The sequence below is a fragment of the Schistocerca piceifrons genome, chromosome 7 (genome assembly GCF_021461385.2).
Source record: "Schistocerca piceifrons isolate TAMUIC-IGC-003096 chromosome 7, iqSchPice1.1, whole genome shotgun sequence".
Classification (NCBI taxonomy): domain Eukaryota; kingdom Metazoa; phylum Arthropoda; class Insecta; order Orthoptera; family Acrididae; genus Schistocerca; species Schistocerca piceifrons.
In genome coordinates this window covers 410,655,030-410,682,963 of record NC_060144.1, presented here as the reverse complement: position 1 = coordinate 410,682,963, position 27,934 = coordinate 410,655,030, and the positions used below count along the sequence as shown (strand labels likewise).

Genomic DNA, 27,934 nt, shown 5'->3' with positions numbered 1-27,934 from the left:
GGAGTGCATTAGTGAAAAACTATCACAGTTTTTCCTTATTGATTACATTTATTTATTTAAATACAAATGCTTTATTTTAGCCCATATTAATAAAACCAATTTCTGCTAGTGAAAAGTATACTCCACTTAAATTTCTTCACTTCTAGATGTTGTGCACATGACATGCCGACAACAGAAGACTGCTCGAGAAGATATGCAAGAAGTTGTGAAGAGTTTACTGCATACTGAATTTGATGATGGGACAGTTAGCCGTATTGATACAGATACACAGTCTACACAAACTTCACATCCGGTATAGTACTGTGTTCTTTAATATCATACAATTCACAGTACATTAACATAAAGTAAGGCTGAAGCACTTACGGGCTTATCAAGTGACCTTTGGGTAAAGTATCGTACAGTCCTCTAACAATTATTCTAATAATAATAAAATGTTGCCAGTTTGTAATAAAGATAAATTGTCGCTAATGAATCAAAAATACAATCTAAAAAATCAAACTTCACTCACATTATTTTCTACTGAGAACCATTATTTTTATGTGTGTAAAACTAATATTTGGTTGTATTGCTGCTATATTCCATTTTGTAATTGAAGATTCCCAGCAGCTGTTTATTGAAATGTGTGTGGACTCAAAAATGGAACTGTTTCACAAGTCATCACACAGCCTTCTTTGTAATGTTTGTGATCAGAATACATATTAGCAGCAAAACCATATAGGGATTTTTGTCAGTTTCAGTGCTTGTGTTCTTGTACCCAAAGAAACTGGCTGTGGATTAATTGTAATCAGTGAAAGTGACAGAAAATAATAGTCCATTTTATTGAGAACAGTAGTGAATTACATATTTATAAGCTGTGTTGGAACAATATTTTAAGAGTGCTAATACCAGAAATGTTTAAATTTCTAAGGGTGGTGAAGGAGACGGGGAAACAAATGAGGAGAGTGCTACCCGCCCAACGGCATTGAAGCCTCAGGTTTTGTGGTCTCTGTACTTCAATTGTCCAGAGACTTCCAGCTGTGATCTAACAACAGGAGTGCCATCAAATGTTTTTCTCTGCTCTGGGCCTGACCTGGACCTTGATTTTGAACATGCAGTTGCAGAGGTAAGTTAACAAAATGAAGTTACTATCTCAAGTGCCTTGGTTTAAATGATTCATATTTGTATCTTGTCCACTTGATGCATTGGAAAGCTAGGGGAAGCTCACAAGTGTGTGTGTGTGTGTGTGTGTGTGTGTGTGTGTGTGTGTGTGTGTGTGTGTGTGTGTGTGACATAGAATTTATGGAAGGGTAGTATTTAAATATTTAAAAGGTATGACATCTTTCATTAATGTGATAACAAATTGAAAGTTGTGAAAATGAAAGCAGCCAAAAAAAGTCATTTAAAAGGTGGTGGGTGTAGTATTGAACTGGTCCATTGTAAAATATTTCGTAAGATCAGATAAATTCTCATTTCTCTTGCATGCGAGTTCCATCTCACTCTTGGCCTTCCCCACCCCACCCCCCTCTTGAAAAGAGGGTACACTAGTTTCAAGAAGTCCTGATTGTATTTTATTTTAATTCACATTGAAATATTATTTTCATAGGTACACCTATGTGGTATTCCTCACTAATTAAACAAAACCTGCTGCTATGAGGGTAAGTCAGTTATTATCTGCAAAGTAGTTATAAAATTTTATTGTAATAAAATAGGAAACTTACAAGAATATCATGTTAGACATAGTCTCCTTGCGTTTCAACGCACTTGGTCCCTAGTTGTACAAGCTTCCTGATGCCCTCATAAAAGAAGGTTCTCGGTTGAGCTGCGAGCCAGGAATGCACCGCTTCTTTCACTGCTTCGTCCGAGGCAAATCAGTGACCCCTTATTGCCTGTTTGAGAAGACCAAACAAGTGATAGTCAGGAGGGGCCAGATCGGGACTATATGGTGGATGATTCAGTACTTCAAATTTGAGTTTCTGGAGCATTTCAGCAGCTTGGGCAGCAGTACGCGGACGGGCATTGTCATGCAACAACACAACACTTTTTGACAGCAATCCTTGGCTTTTGCTTCAAATTGCAGGCTTTAGCCTGGCAGTAAGCATTTCACTGTAATGTGCACTGTTTATTGTTATGCCCCTTTCCCCATAATGTTCCAGTACTGGACCTTGTGCGTCCCATAAAACCATAAGCATCAGTTTTCCTGCGGACGGTTGGGTCTCGAAATTTTTCCTGCACGGCGAATTCGGATGTTTCTATTCTATACACAGCCATTTACTACCTGGCATCGTAATGATGGATCCATGTTTCATCGCCAGTAATGATCCTGTCTAAGAAGTTGGACCCCTTCATTACCATAGTGATCCAAATGTTTTTTGCAGATGTCCAAGCGGGTTTGTTTATGCAACTATGTGAGTTGTTTTAGGACTCATCTTGCACAAACTTTATATAGCCCAAGTCTGTTGCAGATGATTTTGTAGGCAGAACTGTGACTAATTTGCAGACGATGTGCCACTTCATCAATAGTTAATCGTCTAAGAGAATCATTTCACGTGAACGCTCAATGGTGCCTTCATTTGTGGCGGTAAACAGTCGTCCGGCTCCTTCACCATTCATAACACTTGTGCGACCATTTCGGAATTTTTCAATTTCTTCGTAGACACTCTGTTGTGGCAAAACACTGTTCCTGTACCGTACCGAACATCTTTGATGAATTTCAGCCCCTGATTAGCCTTCCGACCACAAAAAGCGAATCATCAAACATTGCTGTTCTTTGGTGCAAATAGACAGCAGAGCAGCCATGATTAACTTCATGGCAGCAATAATGAAACTAACCTATCAACTTGAAAATTGCAAAGATATAACAACAAATAAACAAAGCATGCATCATCAACGTAAAATGACAGTACTGCCAAAATAAACAAAAATATGACTAAATTTTGGATAATAATTGACTTACCCTTGTATAAAACCCAATAAAAGACTACACTGTAATTTTGTTGCTATTTCTTTATTTTCATAATATAAAGTTACATACAACCAGCTTTTAAAAATGTTTCACAGACTCTGTGTTACTCTTACTCAGTTTTCAATTTTTTCCTGCAGGAATTGTTCCTACTGAGCAAGGTGGCACAGTGGTTAGCATACTTTACTCATATTCAGGAGGATGACTGTTCAAATCCGCATCCGGCCATCTGAATTTAGGTTTTCTGCGATTTCCCTAAATTGCTTCAGGCAAATGCCAGGGTGGTTCTTTTGGAAAGGGCACAACCTTTCCTAATAAGAGTTTGTGCTCTGTCTTTAATGACCTTGCTGTCAATGTGACGTTAAACACTAATCCTCCTCCCATTTGTTCTTTGTTTGATTATATTAAGAGTTATTAAGAAAAAGTTTGGCTATCTATCAGTAAAACTTGCAGCAGCATGTTTTAATCTTTGCGCCTTGCGCTTAGTTCAGTTTTTGTGTGTTTCCATCATGCAATGTGAAGCCTGCCTGTTGTATGAGACTTGGGTTCTTTTGTAGGTTTGATTGTACCATCCATTGTAAATATGAGTTTTCTTTCATTAATATTGTCCATAGCACTTGTGTACTAATCTCAGTTTCATCCCCTTCTTAGACTAATAAACAATATTGGATCTGTGCAACTTCATAATTATGTGGCATACTGACTGACCAGTCACAGAACCTCAGTTTCTTGATATGATATTTTGGCTGTATACTATTCAGCCATCTTTAGCGTGAACTGACAAAGTGAAGATAAGAACACCCCTACATTTTATATTAAAACAATGACGTGGAACTGTGCAGAAGGCTTTCTGGTTGTCGAGAAACACATCAAAAATTGGAGTTACGCTACTTACTACCTTCTGAATCTCTTGGAATGAACAGAACAGTCAGGGTTTTACACAGTCAATGTATGCAGACACCATGTTATGTCTCACATAGCATTTGTTAAGTCTCTTGAAAACTCATCATATGCAAGTACAATAATTGTTTTATAATACCACAAGAATATTCTTTAACTGAAGCCCATAAAAGTTTAATTTGTTTCAGTCTATTTGATAAGAACATGATTGAAGAACTGACTGTCCTTATCTGGCAATGATGGTATCTGTTTCGAATGTTGCTTATTGAAAGTGAAATCAGGCAGTAAGCTTTTTGTTGTCACTCAAACCACAACACACAGTATGTAGTGAATGCATGGAAGTTTCAAAACGTATAACAGATTTCCAACTGTCGTGTAATTCTGAATCTGTCTTCAGTATTACAAGTGATTTTTGAGAATGTTTTATTTTTAAAAATAATTTTTATGTATTTACTATTTTTTTCTTTACATCTGAACATTTGTGACTCACATGATGCTTACTTCCAGTTTTAAGAAAATATTTATAATGTTTTCATTGTTGTGCATTTGCTCTTCATTTTAAGTAAACTGGATTACCCATTAAATGGCACAATTATCACAATTCTCAGTTTACATTTTCAGATTACTCCCGGAAATGTTTCTTTTCTGATGTAGTGAATGATCCAGCTTCTACACCACCACATAGCACTTATTAATGATGTTTTGGAAGCTGTTCAGACATCCTTGTTGTGAGAAATATCTGCTTAAATACTTTTCAAATTAATTGGCTGGATTTGATTACCTTCATTCATTACAAACTTCATAGGTGGTACACACACTCGTATCTGTTTCTGCACAGTTCACTTGATTACTTCCTCCCCACACAAACAATGCGTAGATTCTGTTAATTTAATTGATGCAGTCCTGTTTAGAAAAATTGATGCTTGGTATTTGGCATTTTTCACTTAACATGAAGTAATGTTAGAGATCAGGCATATTAACTGTCAAGTTAAATCATAGAACTACTTAGAGATTGAAGTTGGATGTGACTCAATGGAGATTTGATCTTATTGTACACCACAGCATCCATACCTGTTAATCACTGACCTCATAACATACTGAGCTATGAAATACAAAGGTAGCTTGTGAGATGTGTCATATCTGTTAAAAGGTCACAGTCAAAATAAGACACTTGCAAAACTACTTTATAAAAAGTATTCATTAATGCAGAATAAATCGTTCTTGTTTCCTTTATTTTATGAGGTGTAACATGTATACATTGTGTTGCAGGCAAAGTCCATCTTCATGAAGATGTACCCAGATTGCGAATTTCTGCCACGTGCTCCTGATCCAGAGGAAATCGTTCTGGAAGGTGATGATGCACCTGGACCTGCATTTGAAAGTGGTGATGCTGTTGATGGTGAAGCTGAAGGAGAAGTGGGGGGTGATGCTGCTCCTCCAGCTGTTGAGGGTTCTTAAGAAGCTACACCTTCAGCCAATATCTGTATAATACTCCCACTGTGACTGATCTTTAGGGAGCAAATGGCATTGGCACACAGTTATTCCCTTAGCTTGATACTGCTTCCAGAATATTAAAGCTTTGGGTGTTTCCTTGGAGTATCAGTTAAGTTGCTAGTCACACTATTATATTATTTCAGTGTCACCTTCAATGAAATTATTGTAATTTCTAAACGTGACACTTTTTCTTCAAAGTGAATGATGATAATTCGTTAGACATCAATTTTGAAAGCAAAGAATGAACTGTAGTACATAATCCAAAGAGCTGCAATGAATGCTAAATCATTCCCTTGTACTTATCAATTATGATGTTGCACTACTTTTCTTCTATTCTCATTGGGAAAGTGAGGCTTGGAAAAGCAGTAATTATGGTGTGATGGTACTTATGTATGACAGTGAAAGTTGCCTAGTATGAGAATTGTAAAATCTTTCTTCATATTTTTAAGGATCTCACTATTTTGTATGCAGGAAATTAAATAAATGTCCTGAAGGCATTGCCTGTGGCTTATCTGAATTTTGTCTTTTCCTTCTTCACCACTCCCTTTCTACTAAAGAATAAAGCACCATACTCAATGTAGGAAATGATTTTTAATTTTTTGACAGTGTACTTAACTAATAATTTCACTGCTGTTAAATGTGTTGGCTAACTTAGAGCAGTCATTTTCCATCATTCTGACAGCACTACAGCACAATAATTCAGACTTGGCTTTTTTCCCACAGGAGCTTGTAATTTGCAGCAGCAATGTTAGGGTCAGCTGAGAAGGCTGGGGCTACAATCGGATCCATCAAAACAATGAAATGATATGTCAACAATGAATGTATTTATTCAGTCTCCAAAACTATTGAAGGTTTCTAAATCTGTGGCTGTAACACAACCCAATGAATTCAGAAGCTGACAGTACATCATATGAGGTACAAGGAAAGGCTGCAAATGAAAGCGTTAAAAATGCTAGTAAAGGCCTTAATTTGCAGGAGGGGGCTACCAGAAATGGTGCAGAACCAGTAATTTTAAGCCAAGTATTCGGTTCAGTGACCCAACTGGTGAGTTGGGCTGTTTGCATACAAAACTCAGTAAAGATGTGATATTATTCTAATTATGTGTGCAAGCAACAATTTGGACCATAATCTCCATCATTCATCAGAAGATCACTTCAGGCATTTCACTGGGAGTACCCCTGGCACGAATGTGAAGCTAGTGTGGTTTGAACTTAGTGTTCTGTGGAACTTTCTAGTCCACAACTTGCAGAATCACTCAGGAGAAGTGGGTGTTCACGGGTGTTACTGCGGAGATGCCTCATTATTTAGTTGGTTGCATTGTATGTGGCACATTCTTCACCTGAATGCTTCTGGAAAGAGGCTGGTCACCAGGAGGATCCATTCTGACCAAATCATGTTATTAATACAAGTGTATTAAGACTCAAAGGCAAAAACATTTCACAAGTTGGCACTTATATTACAGTTTGTTGTTTTCAGTGTATCGTATAATTCTGATGTAAGAAGTATGGTTATCTTTAAGACTTGTGATGTCATGCCTTATGAGAAAAGAATATAAATTCTTGAGCTTCTCAGGGTATGTTCTCATTTCTTATCCCTAAATTAAAGTGTCTCATGCCAGGGAGAGAGAACTCTTCCAAATTCAGAGGACATGTTGTTATAAACAGTCATGGAGTCTCCATTACCATCTGTACTGTAAAATATTCCTGTCATTCACTGAAATGTTAAAAATACGAAACATGTTGCGTTTGAAGAATGAAATGAAAATAATGGTGTTCCCAAATAATTATTGTGGTAGGGATGGTGACATACGAAATCACTGGCCTCAGAGTTTATTATTTACAAGATACCAAGCTGTTACAGGTAAATTAGGTTTACTCCAGCGGACACTGCTTATACTATTGACTTGCATACTACAATGTCCCCCATTTTTTTCTTTAGCCAAGGTAACTGGTGCAAATATATGGGATCACCCCCTCTGTCTTCTAAATTCGTCTGCAGATGTACTTGAAAGTACATGAACTCAGCACACTGCCCTTAAGACTGTATGCCTGGTCCTGTGTAAGTTTGTCACTAACCGGGTGTGGGACACTGCACACAAATTTTCAAAAATGTTTCCTTATGGACACATCTCAGCAAGTTAACCCACCTCTACCTCTCCTGATAGTTAGGGACATTAAGTTGACTCATCTTTTTATCTTTTCTCCACAGTTTTGTTTAAGTGATAAAGCTAATTTAGTAATACGGTCAATTGTTAAATGTGTCCATTGTTGACCTTCTTTTAACCTATCTCATATTGCTTATGACAACTGCATTCGTCAAGTGTCATTAAACATAATACATGTAGCTTTCCTTATAAGCTATTGCAATAATTAATTACAGTCTCTTATTATTTACATCCAGCTTACAACCAGTATTGGCCATAAACTCCTTTTCATACTGTTCCACAAGTCTGACACCTCTTAATCCAGCCTGCTCCATTGTACTCACTACAACCATATGCATCCTTTATTATCTCAAGAGTGTGGCAATTTAGCCTGAAACAAGTTTAAAAATGTAACTAAGGACCTTAAACAATGAAAACTAATTCACGCTTTGTGTGTTCCAATTTCCCCTAAACAGCTACCATTATTCTTGAGCTGTGCCCTTTTCTCCAGGTTGTCGTTCAGTCGTTTAATGCCCCATAGTAGACTTCCATTTCCTCTTTTACTTCACTGCATGAAATTGCCTGCAAATAAACACATACATATAGTACTTACATTAGCAACTTACGCCTAAGAAAAAAAAGGATGCTCAATGAAGAAATTATCCAAATGGGACAGAAATCAGTAGATGTGATGTACATATACAGACAAACAAATGATTATAATGTAGAAAAACTGGAAGATCTGTCCAAGAGAAAGAGCTTGATTGAAATACTTGGTGGATCTCCCCCTGAGAGATATCATACCAAATTCTGCCCAAATGACACATTAGATCATCAGAATCCTGAGCTGGTGGGAGAGCCCTGTCCATAAAGCTGAGAACGTTCTCAATTGGGGAAAGATCTGGTGACCTTCCTGGCAAAGCTAGGATTTGGCAAGTATGAAGACAAGCAGTAGAAACTCTTGTTCTGTGCAGACAGGCATTATCTTACTGAAATGCAAGCCCTTGAAGAGCAACAAAATGGGCCATAGAATTTAATCGCCATACCACTGTGCCGTAAAAGTACTGCAGATGACGACCAAAGGGGTCCTACTATGAAATAAAACGGCACCCAGACCATCACGCCTGGTTCTTAGGCCATATGTCAGGTGACAAGACAGGTTGGTACCCCGCCACAGTCCAGGGTGCCTACCTCCAGACATGTCTTTGCTGGTCATCAGGGCTCAGTTCATCCACAGCTTGTGGTCTAGTGGCTAGTGTTCTGCCGCTGGATCACAGAGTCCCGGGTTCGATTCCCGGCCATGTTGGGGATTTTCTCTGCGTGGGGACTGAGTGTTTGTGTTGTCCTCATCATTTATCATCATCATCATCATCATCATCATCATCATCATCATTCATGACCTTGGCTAGATTGGACTGTGTAAAAATTGGGCTATGCACTGTGCACTTAGCAACACCTGGAAGAGTGCACTGGATAAAGAAAAATTGCAGAGGAAAACTTCCCACACTTTACCACCTGATTCAAGGGATGGCGCTGCAAGCAACTTGGGATAGAAACTACATCTATGGAAGTAGAGGGCACCACTTTACTACGCGCCATATCGCTGTTGCTATGACGTATTCCAGGCAATCAGAAGTTGTCCTTTGCATACAAAAGTGGAAGCCTCGCTAGTTTACGACAGTGTTTTAGCCCGGACGACGACCATGGAGGTAGTGGTCGGAAGCTTGGAGTTTTATCCTGAACTGACGCGGCATGTACACCGAGAAATTTTTATTCAAGAAAACCGAAAGACTTTGTAGCCATATTTTCCATCAAAACATCACTGACTGTGTGTGTGTGTGTGTGTGTGTGTGTGTGTGTGAGAGAGAGAGAGAGAGAGAGAGAGAGAGAGAGAGAGAGAGTAGTTCTCACATTACCACAGGAAATTGAAAACTCTAAAGGTATTTCTGGACTTGCTGTGCTTGACATTATTCTGAAGTTATAGAAATTGAACAGATTCACCTAGATGGACCTAAGAAAGTATCACTTTGCTTTATGCATAATCTGAGGTACAAGGTTGTGGTTACATTCTGAGTATGTGAATTTTAGTAATCAGATGACAGACCTCAATACTGATTTCAATTTGGCTAGTTCTGATCAAGGACACTTAACAGTTACTGATGTCCAGCTTTGGTTTGTTACTCACAGTAACATTTCCAACAAGAATAGGATGTAGTGCAACAGCACTTGATAATTTTCTTTTGAATCCAACTGTCTAACATGAAATATTATGAGCCCCACAACAAGGGTTTTTCTGACGTCGATGGCCAAATGGCTGTAAAAAAAGCATCCTCATCAGTCAGGATATACTGACAAGGGAAGCAAAATTTCACACAATTGTAAATGTTGACTTACTTTTAATATTTGACAAGACATTTACCAATTACACACAGTAGAAGAGAACTTTAATTCTTTGCTAAAAATATTATTACAGCACTATAAATCCAGTTTTCGCGTAGAATAGGCCAGGGACAACTACAGTGGAAGTGAAGAGAAAGAATGGCTGTAATTTAGTAGTAAAGTAATTTGTGCTGTTATTTACTGTAGTGGACTACTTATTGGTCATCAAAAAAGCAAGATGCACAAAAAAATTCAACATTCTAAGAACAAGGTAATGAAAATTTGGGGCACTACTAGGCACAAAAAATAAATTTGATAAGGTAAATGATTGGTGTGGTACCACCCAAAGATTGCAGTGCCATAACAAAGTCTGCACCTCTCATCGATACCACAAAACACAGCAATGTCTCGCTGCATACCACAGTGATGAATGGGAGGCATTGGCAGAGTCTTACCCTCTATCCGAGCTTGCAGAGTTACTGCACATAGGCTGACATAAAGATGAACATAGGATCATTCAGCCAATAGTTCATGACCTCTGATCAAGTAGTCAACATTTTCTAGTTAGTACATATGATAGAACTGTCAGTTTGAACTTTGTACTTCAAGAGAAGAGTTTAGTACATGTGTGCATCAAATGATGCTTTATTATTCAAAGAACTGTTATAAATATTTGGCTCATTCCTGTGGCAATGGATTGTATAAAGACAAGTAAATATTGTTATCATTCTTGTAATAAGGTGAACTAATATTTCATGTGTTGTAGTTCCACTTCACCTTCTAACAGAACAATCAAGAACTTATGGTTGTACTGGACGATTGTAGTTTCATCAAGTCATAAAATATGTAACTTCCAGATGACAATAGCAGTGAGACTGATAATATTGACTTCAAATCATTGCCAACTAAATTCAACGAGTTCTTCTTAACAGTAGCTGAAAATGCCAGGACGTAAAATGGTCCATCAAAGGCAGATGCAAAAGAGTTACTGAGAAAGGCAATAATGCTGAAGGAATGATTTAAAGGTTCCCTTCTATGCTCTGAAGGGAATACATATTTATCAAGACACGCTAATTAATAAAGACAACAATAAATAACGAGGTGTGCTGAAAGAGGTATGTGAGCTCATTTGGACATATTATTCCTATGAGATAATGGCTACAATAAAATTTAATGAGTTATTACCTTTTAAATCAAGGGGAGTCCTTGTTCATAACGGAGTCCTTGAACAGGGTGGACTATGAGTAGTTTACAGTACTTTATTTGGCATTGTCTGGTTGCTTGAGGAGACAAGTGCTGAGAAGGGGGACATCGTCACACGATTTTGCTGGAATGGCGCCTGTATGCAGGTCTCACGAAGCCACGGGAAAAGAAGGGAGGAAGTTTGGGAATGAGAAGGACTTTCCTAGCGATCAAGGGAGCCAGTACAGTCAGAGAAAAAATTTGGCGGTAAATGGGCACCAAAATGGCCGGGGATGAAACGGCAATAAAGCTGCCTGGTACTCTTGGTGCACAAGCACACCACCACAATAAGTACACCACACTATTCCAACATTGCAGTTTAAGCTCTGCCTCTGGGAGAAGTGAGCATCAAGGGTGCTGAGGAGATGCAGTGGTACTTTGGCCACCACGTGGTTCGCTGATCACTGGTTTTCGGTCAGCGCAGATCGTTGTCTGCTGCTACAAGTGGAGGCGAATGGAAGAAGTCACCACAACACGCTGGAGATAAGTTAAAAGTAGATAGATTGATACAAAACACTGAACCTCTTTAACAGCAGCTTAGTTTGTTTTCCGTAAAAGCTTTTCTAATGAGAAAGTAGTACAATGATATAAAGACAGTTGTCATAAAAATAAATAAGAAAAATTACTCGGTTGACATTTGCTGTGATCTCGCCAAGATCTTTCATTGTGTGTATCATAAAAGTTTACTAAGAAAACTAAATTGATTTGGCATTAAAGGCATAGACACAGCCTTATCTTAATAATAGGCAACAGATGGTCACACTAACAAATGATACAACAGAAATAAGACAACATTCAGAGTGAAGAAACGTTAAATATGGTTTCCTGTAAGGTTTCATGCTTGGCCCTCTCCTGTTCTTTGTCTTCATAAATGATTTACATGGGACACTGGGGGATTCTTCAAAAAGTATAATCTCTGCTGGTGACAAGTATAATGATAAAGGGCCCAAACACATCTATAGCAGACACTGCTGGGGGATTGTGGTAAAGCTAACAACTGGTTCCTAGATAACAGCTTAACCCTTTATCTTAAAAACATGTATTATGCAGTTCTAAACTCATAATAATCAATTACTAGTACCAAAAGTAGGGATTAATTGGGAAATTCAGGATGAGGGATCGTGGGTGATGTTCCTAGGCATCCATATTGATGACAAACACATGGCAGGTGGCACTAGCACATGGATAAGTTAACCAACATTTTCCATTCTGCTCATTTTGCACTTAGAAATCTCATTGTGTTGACCTGTGTACAGAGCTGCTAACACTAATTCTATGGTGTAATCTTCTGGGCACTGCAGGCAACTTCAAAAACGTACTTGCAGAAACATGCAGTATGAATATTTAGTCAAGTTGATAGAAAAATGTCTAGCAAGAGCCCCTTCAGGAACCTAAGGATTCTTACACTTTCATGCAAATACAGAGATTTCCTAATGGTATTTGAGGTCAATAGTAAAGGTGAATTTTGGCGTAACCACACAATTCACAACCAGAATACTAACAGTAAAAATAATTTCCATGTAGATTATGCACCTCTATGTAGGATTCAAAACAGTTTTATACTCTGCTGCATAAGCCTACAACAGAATGCCGGTGGACATCAGGCAGGAAATTGAAAAATTCTTAGGTATTAAAAAATGAAGCAAAAGAATATCTCATTAACCGCTCATACAATTTATAAAGAACATTTGGACTGAAGGGTGTAAATTTCAATTACCTTTAACATTTGTATTATACAAATTATTGACTTTGCCAGTATACTGATAGCCGCTAGTAAGTACATTCAGTGTGAAGTAAGTGCTTTGCTTGAGGTATTAGTAAAATACGGCAACTGAGTAGTGTGACAGAACAGAGCAGTACCTTTTTATTTTATATTTTTTTCTTTCCTCTCTCTCCAAAGTAGCCCTCTTTCTCCAAATACTTATATATAAAGTAATTTAGAAGGAATTCCCATAATTGTCAGTGTAAGTATATTAGCAATAATTGTAATTCCATATCTATATCAATACTCTTCAAACCACCATGAAGCTCATGGCAAAGGATACGTCCCATTGTCCCAGTTATTAAGATTTCTTCCCATTCCATTCACATATGGAGCATGGGAAGAATGTTTGAATGCCCCTGTGCATGCAGTAATTATTTTAATCTTATCCTGAAGATCCACATGTTAGCAATACGTAGGGGGTTGTAGCGTTGCTATAGCAAGAACAAACACAATTCATGAACATAGTACTTTATAGAGCAGCATGTAAGACACAGCTTGTGTGTAGCACTGAACATATTGACAGGACAACAGTAATACAGGATACAGAATAGGCCCAGCCCTCATCTGCAGTTGCTTAAATAATAACGTTTCTTTGGCGGCTCACCAGAGCGGGGGTGTCAACCTCTATAAGTGCGCCTGTGAACTGTATCTCTGAACTCACACACGTCATGAGTGAAGGTAGATCACTCCTTCCTTCTACAGAGTGGGAAAACCACATAAATACATACACAAAAAACACTAGACACAGAGAAAAAATCACTGGTATCGAAAAAGCACTGGTACCATGAAACAAATTCATCTCACAAGGCACTGAGATTACGAGTTACGGAAAACACCAATGACTGCAATGACGTCTATTTCATTGCCCAATGATGGCAGCTGCTGCAGCAGGTGGCAGGCAGGCACCAGTGAGTGGGGGCGGAAGTGTTGGGACGGGTGGGTGCACCATCACCCACACTCATGAGAGGCAGTAGGGCAAGATTGAGGATGGAGTCTCCATAGCAATATCCTCGCCAAGGTCAGCAGTCAGTGCTGGAGGCATCAGCAGGGGCGTCGGAGACAACATCCACACAGGACCCAGCAATGAAGGCTGCGACATCAGGTATTGTGGGAGCTGCACTGGCGATGGCAGTTGAGGAGTGGGTGCGGAGGCAGGAAACCCAGAAAGAGATCTGCTAGACAGCGACCCCCAGTGCAGTGCGAACCAGACTGTCTGCAACACAGTTAAGGGCATTGGTGGGGGCAGGGGAGGCGGTGGGCCTTGTGGAACAGGCCCCACCATGTGCAGCCTCAGCTGGTCAAAGTGACGGGATGTCCGCCTGTCAGGAATGTGGACGACACATGCTTGTTGACCACAGGAACCCAGTTCAACCGGCAGCCAAAACCACAGGCCAAGACAGGTGGACCTGGCCGTAACTGTCATGAAGCTGGCAGATGTGGTGTTGGATGCAGCAGGTGAAGGAGGATCCATGGTTGGTGTCTACACACCAGCTCCACTGGGCTCTTGTTGCCCAACAGAGTGAAATGGTATGAATTCAAAAATCATCTAAAGCAGCTTCATGAGACCTACCAGATACATACTTCCTCACCATAAGATTGAGGGTGAAACAGGGGAGCTGTGAGATGGCCAACACCACTAGCCTAACAGAGAGATGCAAATTCTTGAGAAACAAACTGGGGGCCTTTATCAATAACCATGGTATACAGAAGTCCCTCAGTTGCAAAAATCTTACACAGGGCCAAAATAGAGGCCGCTGCGGACATGGACAGACAATGCACCACGTGTGGAAACTTGGAATAGGCATCCACTACAGTGAGCTGATACTGGTTTAGGAAGAAGGGCCCAGTAAAATCAACACATAGATACTCCCACGGGTGATTTGGTGTCAGCACAGGGGATTAAGGTACCACAGGGCTGAACATAGTGAGTGCAAGCTGTGTAATGTCCCCATTTATGCCCAGCCAATACACATGCCAGCAGGCCAAAGCTTTGGTGCGAGATGACCCCCAATGATCGACAAACAGAAGCCGCAGTACATTATGGTATAAGGAAGTGGGAATCACAATCTGGGGAGCAGCACCCTCTGTAGCTAACAAAAGAACCCAATCAAACAAAGAAAGGTGATGCTGGAGGACAAAGTAATCATGCAAGAAATATGAGGTATGGCCTGGGGATTTATCCAGCTAGTTGTGCTGCACAAAAGAGAGGATGCAACTAAGTATAGGATCCGCAGCAACGTCAGATGCTATTGTGGCCCTGGTCATGGAAAAATCATCGACTATGTTCTGATTCTCAATACCTAAATAAAAACAAAGCAACGCATCCTGACTGAACGCTGGGTCTGGCCCATTCAGAAGGTGAGATAAGGCATCGGCGTGTTGTGCTGTCAGCCAGTAATGGGTCTGAATATGATAATGGGGAGCAGAAGAAAGCCCACCGCTGCAAACAATGTGCTGCCTTCTCTGGTACAGGAGCTTAAGGGTTGACAAGAGCAACCAATGGCTTGTGAACCATGATTAAATGGAACTTAGATTCTTACATGCAGATGTGAAATTTCATGAGTGTGAACACAATTACTAAAGCCGCCTCTTCAATCTAAGAATACCACTGCTGAGTGGAGAAAGTCCTAGAAGTGTAAGCAATGGATCATTCAAACCCGTCTGTATATTTTTTTGCCAATACCATGCCAAGATCATGCTGAGAGGCAACTTTAGCCAACACAAGATGCTGACCCGGATGAAAAGCAGCCAGACACAGGGAAAATTGAAGCTTTGACTTAAGCAAAGCAAAAGCTCAGTCACAAGCTGGGGGACCAGAAAAAAAGACACACTTTTACACAAAAGTGCCTGCAGGGGCTGGGCAATAGTCAATGTGTTCAGTAAAAACTTGTGTTAGTACGCAACTTTACCTAGAAACTCTTGCAGTTTCTTAATGGAGGTCAGCCATGGCAAAGCTGCAATTGGGTCAACATGCTGGCACAACAGTTTGACCCCTGTGTGAGAAAGCTCAAAATCTAGGTACTCAAATGATGGCTGAAAAAATTGAGATCTGGCAAGATTGCACTTAAGACCCACAGACTGCAAAACAGAAAACAACGATCAGAGATTTTTAAGATGGTCTTTGCTGGAGCAGCCCAAAACAATGATTTCATAAGGTATTTGACGCAACTGGGCACAGAGGCTGTCAGCTGGTCTAAAACACACTGAAAAATTGGCTAAAAGGCAAGCATTGATATTGGTATAGGCCATAAGGTGCATTGACAATGACAGGGCCCTAGTGGCCTCATCTGAGAGGAGCTGGAGGTACGCTTCTGACAAATCAATTCATCAAAAAGTTGTGGCTGCCTGATAATTTTGGGAGCAAATCATTAGGGTGGGGCAAAGGATATGTATCTATCACAGGCTGTTCATTAGTCGTAACACGTAACCCATCAGAGAGGTGAAGCTTACCTGTTGGCTTCTTAACGATGACCGGTGGTGCAGCCCATTCACTGAAAGAAATAGGCCAGATAACATCAAGTGATGACAAACAGTCTACTTCGACCTTGACAGAGTCGCACAATATGACAGGCACCTGCCGTGCTGATAAAAAATGAGGGCAGGCAGACTCTTTCATGGTAATGTGGGCCTGAAAACTGGTAGCACAACTGAGTCATGGGGAAAACAGAGATGAAAACTCAGCAGAGGGATCCCAGTTGCTGATAACGGAACTTGATCTGACACTAAATTTACATCACTGACAATGGAAAAATCAAAATTTTTAAAACACATCTAACCCGACAGGTCTGTGGAATGGGAATGATCCACATCAAGTAAGATGAGAGGACGAACAACAGATTTGTAAGAGACAGGAACAGAGACCTGACCTAGCATTGGAATTTGTTATTTACTGTAGCTAACCAATTTCTGTGAAATCTGTTTGAGGGGAGGGGAGCACAAGTCCACGTATGTTTATGTGTTCACTAAAGTCCCTGTAGCTCTTTGGTACACTTGCATTTTTAGCAGTTTATTGAACACACACAAGTCAATAAATAATTTGTTCCTGGAGACAGTCATTGTAGAGATAAAGTTTTTGTCCATCTGTACTGCTGAGTTCGCCATGTTTAAAGAGGAATTACACACAGATGCAAAGTGGCCTTTCTTTTGACACTTGTTGCAAACAGCCCAAAGCGTAGGGCACGCAGCACTCTCATGTTCAACGAAGCAGTACAGGCAAGATGGAAGGGAGGCGTGCTGCCACTGTTGTGACATGGCTGCAACAGCTTCCTCATCATCCTGAACACTTTCAGAGTGCATAAGAGGGGTTGACTGAACAATTTCGGATACCTACTCCCATGCAGAAATCTGACCACCTGTAGCCCATACCACTTCAAAGGATTATGCTACATTGAGCACATCCATAAGTGCTGGATTCTCACACTGAAGCATTTTTTCACAAACTTCCCTATCCGGGGTAAGGCAAATAATAGCATATGCATCATGTGATCAGCGTAGGATTCAGATAGGTATTAGTGACAAATTTAAAACAACATGTTGACCCATGTAATTCTGCAGCCCATGCTTTGTAAGACTGGTTTGGGCATTTCTGCCAATGGTAAAATTCTACAAGTCACAATGACATGCAATATGTCTCAGTAATAGGGTGAGAGAAGCTTGCGCGTTTCATCAAATGATAAGCTGGCTGGTTCTTGTAAAGGCACTAGTTGGCACAACAACTGATAAATGCACAGCAGAAGCCAGGAAAGAAAGAAAGCCCTACACAAGTTTGCATCATCCACACGAAAAACCTGGAAATTATGGCATAACCCTATCTCCTGGGAGTCCCAATCCTCAGCTGATCATATGCTGGAAAGGGTGATGGCTGCATTGAAGGAAGAGTAACCTGCTGTGAACATGCAAATGCCACTTGATTGAGAGTGGTGGCAAGAGGCTGCTGTTGTTCCGCAAAAGCTTGCTGCAGAGTAGTGAGGTGTTGCAGTATTTCTTCCATCAAAATGTTTGTCAGGTGACTTAGCACTGACACTAACATGCGGAGAAAACATGAACCTCACTTGTCATTTTTACTATAGCACAGTTTACAGAACGAAGTACTTTATATAGCAACATGTAAGATACAGATCATGTGTAGCACTGGACATATTGACTGGACAACAGTATTACAGGATAGGCCAAGCACTCATCTGTGATTGCTTAAATAATATTGTTTCTTTGATGGCTCACCAGAGTGTGGCAGGGGTCAACCTAAGTGACCTCTATAAGTGCACCCATGAGCTGTATGGATGCACGATCTCTGAAATCATGTGCATCATGAGTGACGGTACATCAAACATATTCCTAGGGTCATCATTTAAAGTGGTTCTTCAACCAGCAGTATTCTACAACTGGCAGCACAAGTGATTTGTAAGCAATCTCCTTTGTAGACTGATTGCTGTTCCTCAGTGTTCTACCAATAAACTGAAGTCTGCCACCTTCTTCATTTACAACTGAGCCTGTGTGATCAATCACTTTCATATTCCTACAAAGTGTTATATCCAGGTATTTGTATAAGTCGGCCAATTCCAATTGTGACTCATTGACATAGGATACTAAGTTTCTTTGTTTTGTGAAGTGCACAGTTTTACATTTCTGAACATTTAAAGCATGTTGCCAATCTTCACACCACTTTGAAATGTTCTCAAGGTCTGACTAAATATTAATGCAGCTTCTTTCATGCAGTATTTCATTACAGGTAACTGCATCATCTGAGATTACTATTAATTATGTCAGCAAGGTCATTAAAATACAACATGAGCAGCAAAGGTCTCAACACACTTGCCTGGGGCACACCTGAAGTTACTTCTACATCTAACGATGACTCTCCATCCAAGATGACATGCTGTGTCCCCCCCACAAAAAGTTCTCACTCCATTCACAAACTGCACTTGACAACTCATATGATCGTACTTTTGACAACAATCTTAGATGTGGTAGTGAGTCAAACTATTTTCGGAAATCAAGAAATACTGCATATACCTGACTGCCTTGATTCAAAGCTTTCAGTATGTCATGTGAGAAAAGTGCGAGTTGGGTATCACATGATCGACGTTTTCAGGATATGTGCTGGTTGGCATTGAGGATGTCTCATTATATTTGAGCTCAGAATATGTTCTAAGATTATACAGCAAATGAATGTCAATGATATTGGATGGTAGTTTTGTGAATCACTTCTACTTCCCTTCTTGTAGACAGGTCTGGCCTATGCTTTTTTCAAAGAACTGGCCAGGTTTTTTTTTTTTTTTTTTTTCAAGGAATCTACAATAGATCATAGTGAGAAGATGGGCTAAGTCAGCAGCAAATTCAATATAGAATCTGACAAAAATGCCATCAGGCCCTGGAGCTTTCTTCAGTTTTAACAATTTCAGCTGTTTGTCTACACCACTGACACCAATATTTATTTCCCCCATTATTTCAGTGGGGCGAGGGTTAAATTGGGACAGTTCTCTTGCATCCTCCATTGTAAAGGAACATTTGAAAATGCTTTTGCCTCGCTACCTTCACTTTCAGTTCTGTCTCATTCACTAGGGCTGTTCACTAACTTGGTGCCACTAAAAGCCTCTACATATGACCAGAATTTCTTTGGGTTTTGTAAAAGATCATTTGACAATGACAATATTCACAGAAAGCAACATGCATTGCTCTCTTATCAGCCAGACACATTTCATGTAGCCTCTCTCTATCTGTAGTACTATTCTTTGTTTTACACCTGCTATGCAGTAGTCTCTGTTTCTTTAGAAGTTTCTTCAAGTAGCTGTATTCATGGAGTGTCCTCCCAGTATGTACTGTTCTACTTGGTGCATATCTATCCTGTGCACAGTCAACTATTGTTTTAAACTTGAGCCATAGTTCATGTACACGCCCTTGCCCAGTGCTAAAAGTTTCAGATTCCTCTTTGAGACTTGACACTGACTTTTTTTTATCTAGTTTACTGAACATATATATCTTTCTGCTTGTTTTAGTTGTCCTTTGTAATCATTGTTGTCACAACTGCATCATGGTCACTGATACTAGTTTCGATGAGGGCATCCTCAAAGAGGTCAGGTCTGTTTCTTGCCATTAGAGCCAATGTATTTCCATCATGAGTGGGGTTCCTGACTGTCTGTTCTAGATAGTTTTCATAAGGCATTTAGTAATGTTTCACAGGATGTCTTTTCATGTCGACCACTAACAAAACTGTAATTTTCCCACTTAATTGTTGGATGACTGAAGTATCCACTGAGAACTTACAAACAAGTGAACAGAGGTTTCCTCTAAAGTTTTTGGTTACATCAGGAAATGAGTCTGGTGGACATGCCCACACCTGATATTGAGTCTTGCCCAAACAATCACAAACGCGGCTTCCATTTCTACCCTGGTGGATCTGAGTTTCTTGTCTACTAACACAAATGCACCACCTCCACTTCCCATCTACCTATCCTTTCAATATACACTTCAAATTTCCCCAAAAATCTAACTGCTATCAATTTTAGGTTTCAACCAGGTTTCTGTAGCTTTTCAGGAGTGCTTCAAACTCTGGTACATTGTTGCAAACACTTCAGCAGTTAACCATTAGTATTTTAATACCCTCACCTGTGAGAAGCATTTCATTCAGTCTTACACTGATACTTCTGAGTTTCCTACAGCTATCGTTATCTGGATCGGATGGAGAGTCGCCTAATCTAAAAAACCTTTGTGTGCGCTCACAAGAGTCAGCTACATGAGTAGCAGCCTCTAATGCATAGAGCACACCTGACCCATTTAGGGGGACCCTACAGCTGTCTACCCTATGGCACAAGTCCATGGAGTTGTAGCCTAGCTTGTCACAGAACTTTCAAACTCTCTGGTTCATCCTTCCGCTCGGCTCAGAACCAAAGGATAATGCTGCAAATTTTTAGCTTCATTGAAAGTCCATGTGCAAGGCTAGTCTTCTCAGCCTTCTCTGTCAGTTGCTGGAATGACCCAAGTATGACCTCAGAGCCCAGACAACAGGCATCATTTCTTCCAGTGTGTGCCACAATCTGCAGTTGCTTGTACCCTGTTCCCTCAATGGCTACATGAATAGCTTCTTCAACATGTTGAATGAGGCTCCCAGGCATACACATTGAGTCCTTTCTTGTCCCTTGCTGCCATTTCCCTAAGGGTCACCATCATTTGCCACATGTCTAAACTGCCGACGATCAGTAGGCCACTACCCTTTCGCATTTTCCTCCTCTTGGCACTGGAAAAACAGGCTTCCCCATAACAGGTGAAGTGGTACCACTGGTTCAGTTTCAGTGAAAGACAGCACCTCAAACTCGTTGGTTATGGAGATCGGTACAACATCCGAGTCCTCCCTGGTCCCCATCTAACCCGTACAGGAAACCTAGATCTACCATTGATGCATCACTTGCAGTCATATGGACGAGTAATGACAAATCTTGTACTTTCTGCAGAAAAGACATGATCTAAAGTGAGGACCTCTGATATCGTTATTACATGTACACAACTCTTGGGAGCTCTACCAGCACACCAATTTGCAGCAATTGCCAATCATTTGACAGTAATCAGGGCGATTTCCAGCTCATTATGAACATCAACCAACTCATCCCATGTTCAAGAACAGCATTCACAGTGGCGATTCGTTGTCAGTATACTTTGCAGTAATAGTCTGCAGTGGGTGTTTTTGCCGCTGTACTCACAATATGACTCGTTCCACATCCCTAATGAGACTCCATGGCATGATTTACAGAGTACAGTGTGTGAATGAATAAATGGAAAAGGCAAAATCTGTTTCAAGATCAGCTTCAGTTATCTCATGAGGAGAAGAAAATATATTTGTCTCGCTCAAATATACATATGGTCCTGACACAAGGTGCAATTACTGCATCTTGTTATGGTTTCCTGTTAATTTGTCAGTGGATAAATTATTAGAATATTAATCTGCACATAGTAAGGCTGCTGGGGATAATAATTTCCTTGCATACCTGGCACTTAGTCCCTGATACTGCAAATATCCTTATTTGATGACAGTGATCCATCATTGATTATGGTACATTTTAGAATGCAGGCTTTCATGGTTGTTATTTGCGTTAGTGGTGGTAATTGTTTTTATGTGCATTATACTGTGTTCATGGCATAATTATTTGCCCAGTGTTTCATCTTCCAGTGTTGGAGATATGGGTCTTTAATGACTCAGAAAGCACTTAGTCTTGAATCAGCTCAGCAAGCCAATCACTTCATGACATCAGACAACCACCTAAGATTGCAGAGTTGTGCTGAAGTATGTTATGGACCTTTTGGTGGGAAAGAGTTGGCACTGTTTGTTTTATTTATCACTAAGGCCCGCAACTGGCAGAGTAGCCATATTTCTTCAGAAGGCAGTTCTTAAACAATAGAGCTCATCCTCCTGCACTATGGCCTTTTAGCCCAGACCAGCAATGATTTTATAACTTCTCTTTTGTTGAGGTGGTGATAGGATGGTATGTGAAGGCACCTATCTGAGCATGTGGGCTTTTTGAAAATTTTACACCCTAAAAATCCGTCGTTTTCTACATGCCTGTATATGTAAAAAGGAAACGTGACCTTTCTCTTTTTCTACAATGAATTTTATATTATAATTTATATTATTCAGAAAATTAAGAATTCTGAGAGTTCTTTTTCTCCATGTCACCTTGGAGAGAGACCTCGACAACACTGAATGTTCTGAGGGTGAAGAAAAATGTCATTCGGCAGCTGCAGATCAGAAGTATGATCGCACAGAACCAGCACTGCTCTGAGAGCACATCCCTCACATACAATGCGATCTGCCCACTGTGAAGTTAATAGAGCTACAAAATTTCCTCAAAAATAAGTTGTGTTGTGATATTTAGGGCAATAGACAGATGGAGAAATTCAACAGATTACAAAACAAGAAAGTAACTTTCCTACATTCAGATAAGAGTCATATTGTTAATGACAAATCTGGCAGGGTTTTGTCTAAGACTGAAACAGATGTTCCTGCCAAAGGAGGAAACCATGCAGGTGCACCTGCTAGAATACCAACAGGAGACACTGTTGTTACTATCAAACTTGGAATCAATTTTTACCACAACCAGCTGCAGATGAAATATACATACAATCAGCCAGGCTATAGCTTAGGACTGAACCACCTAGCAGCAACTTAATGAAAGCTGAGATGAAAGCATTCCCAAGATTTACATTCAGATAAAGACATAATAATCCTTTCAACAGATAAAGGCACTGCTACAGTGGTAATGAAATAAGACTTCTGCAGTAAAATTCAGTGCTTATTAGAACCAGGAAGATAAAGAGAACTTGTGGGAGATCCCACAACTTCCATTCCCAGGATAATAAATAAGCTGGTGAAGACCTTTCTAATTTCTCTGATTGAAAAGAAGGGTCTCACCAGTCAGAAGCATTGCCACCAAGTTTGTATGACTTACCACAAATTCACAAAAATGGCATTCCGTTATGATCAATTGTTAGTGCCACAGATTGCCTGACCTATGGGATTGCCAATACTTAGCCACTCTCCTACAGCCATTTACAGGAGTAGCAATTCCTCCTGATCACCTTGAAGCTGAAAGTTCACGCAAGTATGGAATGGTGGCGTTCAAAAATGTGCACAGTACCAACAGTTTAATTAACATTAACACATTTTATTCCATGCAAAGCAAATTTTTAATTGTGGTGGCCAGTCTTCACACTGAAACCAACCTTTAGCACAAATTTACAGGTCTGTACGAGCAATGACAGTGGTGAAGTTTTCAATTGGGGCACACATTACAATTCACATTTATGCAAAACCAACACAGATCACATTTAGCACAATCCTTTCATAATTTGTTAAAGATAACTATGCTTCAGTGGTTTATTTAAGTGAGTCTATCACACAAATTACTGAATTCAACTACAGTCCAATCCAGTGACAACAACAGTTCACACTCTTGATGATTAGAACACAGTTCAGTTCAAACACTCATTAATTTTAGACATTAAGATAACTTGTAGAAAATTAAACATCAAAGTGATTGAGTTTCATGTTGAAGAGAATGTGTATTCTCACTTACTTAATATATACTGTTTTGATTTGAGTCAAACAACGAGAGTGCTTCTGACGTAGATGTTAACTGTTCAATTTCAAACCACAGACTGACCTTACATGGCTTCCACCATGCTTCTTTTATGTATTTAAAACAATTAAATTTTATTTATACGTTGTTGTTTGTTAGCTTTTGCATATTTTGATTAAAGTTTTACCTTTCTGAGCAGCTGAGTAGTGGACGGACTTTCATTCAAACATGAAATTTCAGGTACAGTAATAACTTCTACAGTTTACACTTGTCAGTTAGTGCAAACGTGATCCTACTTCAGTAAACAACATACAGATGTTAGTTACTTCAAAATTAAATGAGTGCAGGTACTGCTTACAAGGCTATTATACACTCCTGGAAATTGAAATAAGAGCACCGTGAATTCATTGTCCCAGGAAGGGGAAACTTTATTGACACATTCCTGGGGTCGGATACATCACATGATCACACTGACAGAACCACAGGCACATAGACACAGGCAACAGAGCATGCACAATGTCGGCACTAGTACAGTGTATATCCACCTTTCGCAGCAATGCAGGCTGCTATTCTCCCATGGAGACGATCGTAGAGATGCTGGATGTAGTCCTGTGGAACGGCTTGCCATGCCATTTCCACCTGGCGTCTCAGTTGGACCAGCGTTCGTGCTGGACGTGCAGACCACGTGAGACGACGCTTCATCCAGTCCCAAACATGCTCAATGGGGGACAGATCCGGAGATCTTGCTGGCCAGGGTAGTTGACTTACACCTTCTAGAGCACGTTGGGTGGCACGGGATACATGCGGACGTGCGTTGTCCTGTTGGAACAGCAAGTTCCCTTGCCGGTCTAGGAATGGTAGAACGATGGGTTCGATGACGGTTTGGATGTACCGTGCACTATTCAGTGTCCCCTCGACGATCACCAGTGGTGTACGGCCAGTGTAGGAGATCGCTCCCCACACCATGATGCCGGGTGTTGGCCCTGTGTGCCTCGGTCGTATGCAGTCCTGATTGTGGCGCTCACCTGCACGGCGCCAAACACGCATACAACCATCATTGGCACCAAGGCAGAAGCGACTCTCATCGCTGAAGACGACACGTCTCCATTCGTCCCTCCATTCACGCCTGTCACGACACCACTGGAGGCGGGCTGCACGATGTTGGGGCGTGAGCGGAAGACGGCTTAACGGTGTGCGGGACCGTAGCCCAGCTTCATGGAGACGGTTGCGAATGGTCCTCGCCGATACCCCAGGAGCAACAGTGTCCCTAATTTGCTGGGAAGTGGCGGTGCGGTCCCCTACGGCACTGCGTAGGATCCTACGGTCTTGACGTGCATCCGTGCGTCGCTGCGGTCCGGTCCCAGGTCGACGGGCACGTGCACCTTCCGCCGACCACTGGCGACAACATCGATGTACTGTGGAGACCTCACGCCCCACGTGTTGAGCAATTCGGCGGTACGTCCAACCGGCCTCCCGCATGCCCACTATACGCCCTCGCTCAAAGTCCGTCAACTGCACATACGGTTCACGTCCACGCTGTCGCGGCATGCTACCAGTGTTAAAGACTGCGATGGAGCTCCGTATGCCACGGCAAACTGGCTGACACTGACGGTGGCGGTGCACAAATGCTGCGCAGCTAGCGCCATTCGACGGCCAACACCGCGGTTCCTGGTGTGTCCGCTGTGCCGTGCGTGTGATCATTGCTTGTACAGCCCTCTCGCAGTGTCCGGAGCAAGTATGGTGGGTCTGACACACCGGTGTCAATGTGTTCTTTTTTCCATTTCCAGGAGTGTAAATGATTGAGGCAACTTGATAAATTCACTGTCATTACATTAATTGATGTATTATCACAAAACTCAAAAGTCATATATAAAAATTCAAAAAGTTTTTTATGTTGCAGCCAAACTCCAGACTTCTCCCATGTGAGTGCAGCAGAGAGCAATTGAGCAAGATGGTGACAGGCGCCAAGAAAGCGCATGTTGTGCTTGAAATGCATTCACACCAGAAGCAAGAACAATGTGACACACTTCAGAACAAAGTTCAACAAAGGTCTGCCAACTCCATTCAGTGATAGTATGTGCAGTTTAAAGCTTCCAGTTGTCTCTGCAAGGGGATATCAACGGGTCGGCCTGCAGTGAGCGAAGAAATGGCAGACTACAACCAGATGAGTTTTGCACATAGCCCACAGAAGTCAACGAACAGAGCAAGCAGTGAGCTGAATATACCACAACCAACCGTTTGGAAAATCTTAAGGAAATTACTGATGCTGAAGCCTTACAATTTGCAAATTGCTACTAGCCCTGACTCCTGATGACAAAATCAGATGCTCTGAATATTTGGCATAGTTGTAACAGCTTATGGAAGAGGGTGGATTTTTTGATAAACTCATATTCAGTGATGGAAAACATTTTTTTTAAATGGCACAATGAACAAATCTGGGGGACACACAATCCCCTTGCTATCATGCAGCACATTCGTGATTCACCAAAAGTTAATATGTTGTGTACACTCTCACAGTTTAAAGCCCCCTTTTCTACTGCGAGAACACCATTATGGGACATCTATATCTGCGTATGCTGGAAAACTGGCTCATGCCACAACTGGAGATTGACAGTGTGGACTTCATCTACCAACATGATGTTTATTAATTATTAAAGTGGGAGTTGAGAAACAGATGGATCAGCCATGATGGGGTTTATCAGCAATTCATGTCATAGTCTCTCCAGACCTAACCCCATGTTTTTTTTTTTTTTTTTTTTTTGTTTTTTTTTTTTATGGGTTAAGTGAAAGATTCAGTGTTTAAGCCTCCTCTACAAACCAACCTCGCAGAATTGTGATCTTGCATCAACAATGCTTCTGAACAGACTGACAGCAACACAATGTGCTGAACATGGGATGAACTCGATTATCGACATGCATATGGAGCACTTGTATTACGTAAAAACTTTTTTAGTTTTTCTATGTGTGAGGCAAAGCCCTGTGTCGATATGTCAAGTAACACAGCTACTGCAAATCTGTGAAATCACTTCAACCGTTTATAATAACTCTAATTTTCACTGCTGGTTGCATGAATACTTTGTTTCTACAGCTTTCCCATCTGCTTTATCAGGAAGCCAGAGAACTTGTGTAGGTTTATATATGAACAATGATAATGAAATTAAACTACTGATATTTTGTAATTAACAGAGTTTCCAGGCAGACTAACAAGCACATTATACTCGTAGTAACCAAAAGAAAACAATACATGATTAACACTGGGTCAATATTTGAGATTTTTATGTACTGGGCTCATGTTGTATAAATGGCAGCATTCAAGATATCACAAAATCCATGTGCTTTGTGATAAGCTGATTCTGCATTAAAGACTCTGGCTATTATATCGAAAAATTAAAATCCATCAGGTTGAGTGAAAGTTAGTTTGTTTTCAAGTTCTATCACTATTTATTATGGTCCCTCTTAATGAAGTAATGTCACAGTTGTAAACTATTTTCTCAGAGGATGTTATAGATCTCTTTAAACATTGTCTTACATCAACTTACTTTCAGTTGTACGACAAATTCTACGGGCAAACTGATGGTGTAGCTATGGGGAACTCATTCAGTGCAGCTACAGAAAATTTTTATGTGGAAAAATTTGAAGCAGCAGCCCCTCAGACAATGAAGAACAAATCCTCATGCTGGCTGGTTTCGTTATGTGGATGGTACTTTCCTTATATGGCCTCATGGAGAAAAAGAATGCTCAGCATTCTTAATTTTCCAAATAATATGAAGTCTAATATACAATTCATTGTGGAAAAATAAAGGTCAAATTTTATTTTTGGATGTACAGGTACGCATAAAGATTGACGAATTTTTAGAGCACAAAATCTTCAGAAAGCTCATACTCACAGAAATCCCAAGCAAAAACAGAAGTTATAAAATCATTGGTGGTCTGGGCTAAAAGACTTTGTGAACCACAGTACAGGAGGATGAGCTCTATCATTTAAGAACTGGCTTCTGAAGAAACGA

The 27,934-nt window shown here is 40.5% G+C and overlaps 1 protein-coding gene across 1 annotated transcript in view; it reads left to right on the top strand.

Annotated features, from left to right (window-relative positions):
• LOC124804671 (rab proteins geranylgeranyltransferase component A 2) overlaps positions 1–5,849 on the top strand; it is a 50,774-nt gene extending 44,925 nt beyond the window's left edge. Inside the window, 3 exon segments of the mRNA XM_047264913.1 lie at positions 147–292; positions 908–1,102; positions 5,108–5,849. Of these exon segments, the coding sequence (XP_047120869.1) occupies positions 147–292; positions 908–1,102; positions 5,108–5,296 (530 nt within the window). The 3' untranslated portion in view covers positions 5,297–5,849.
• The last annotated feature ends 22,085 nt before the right edge of the window (positions 5,850–27,934 follow it).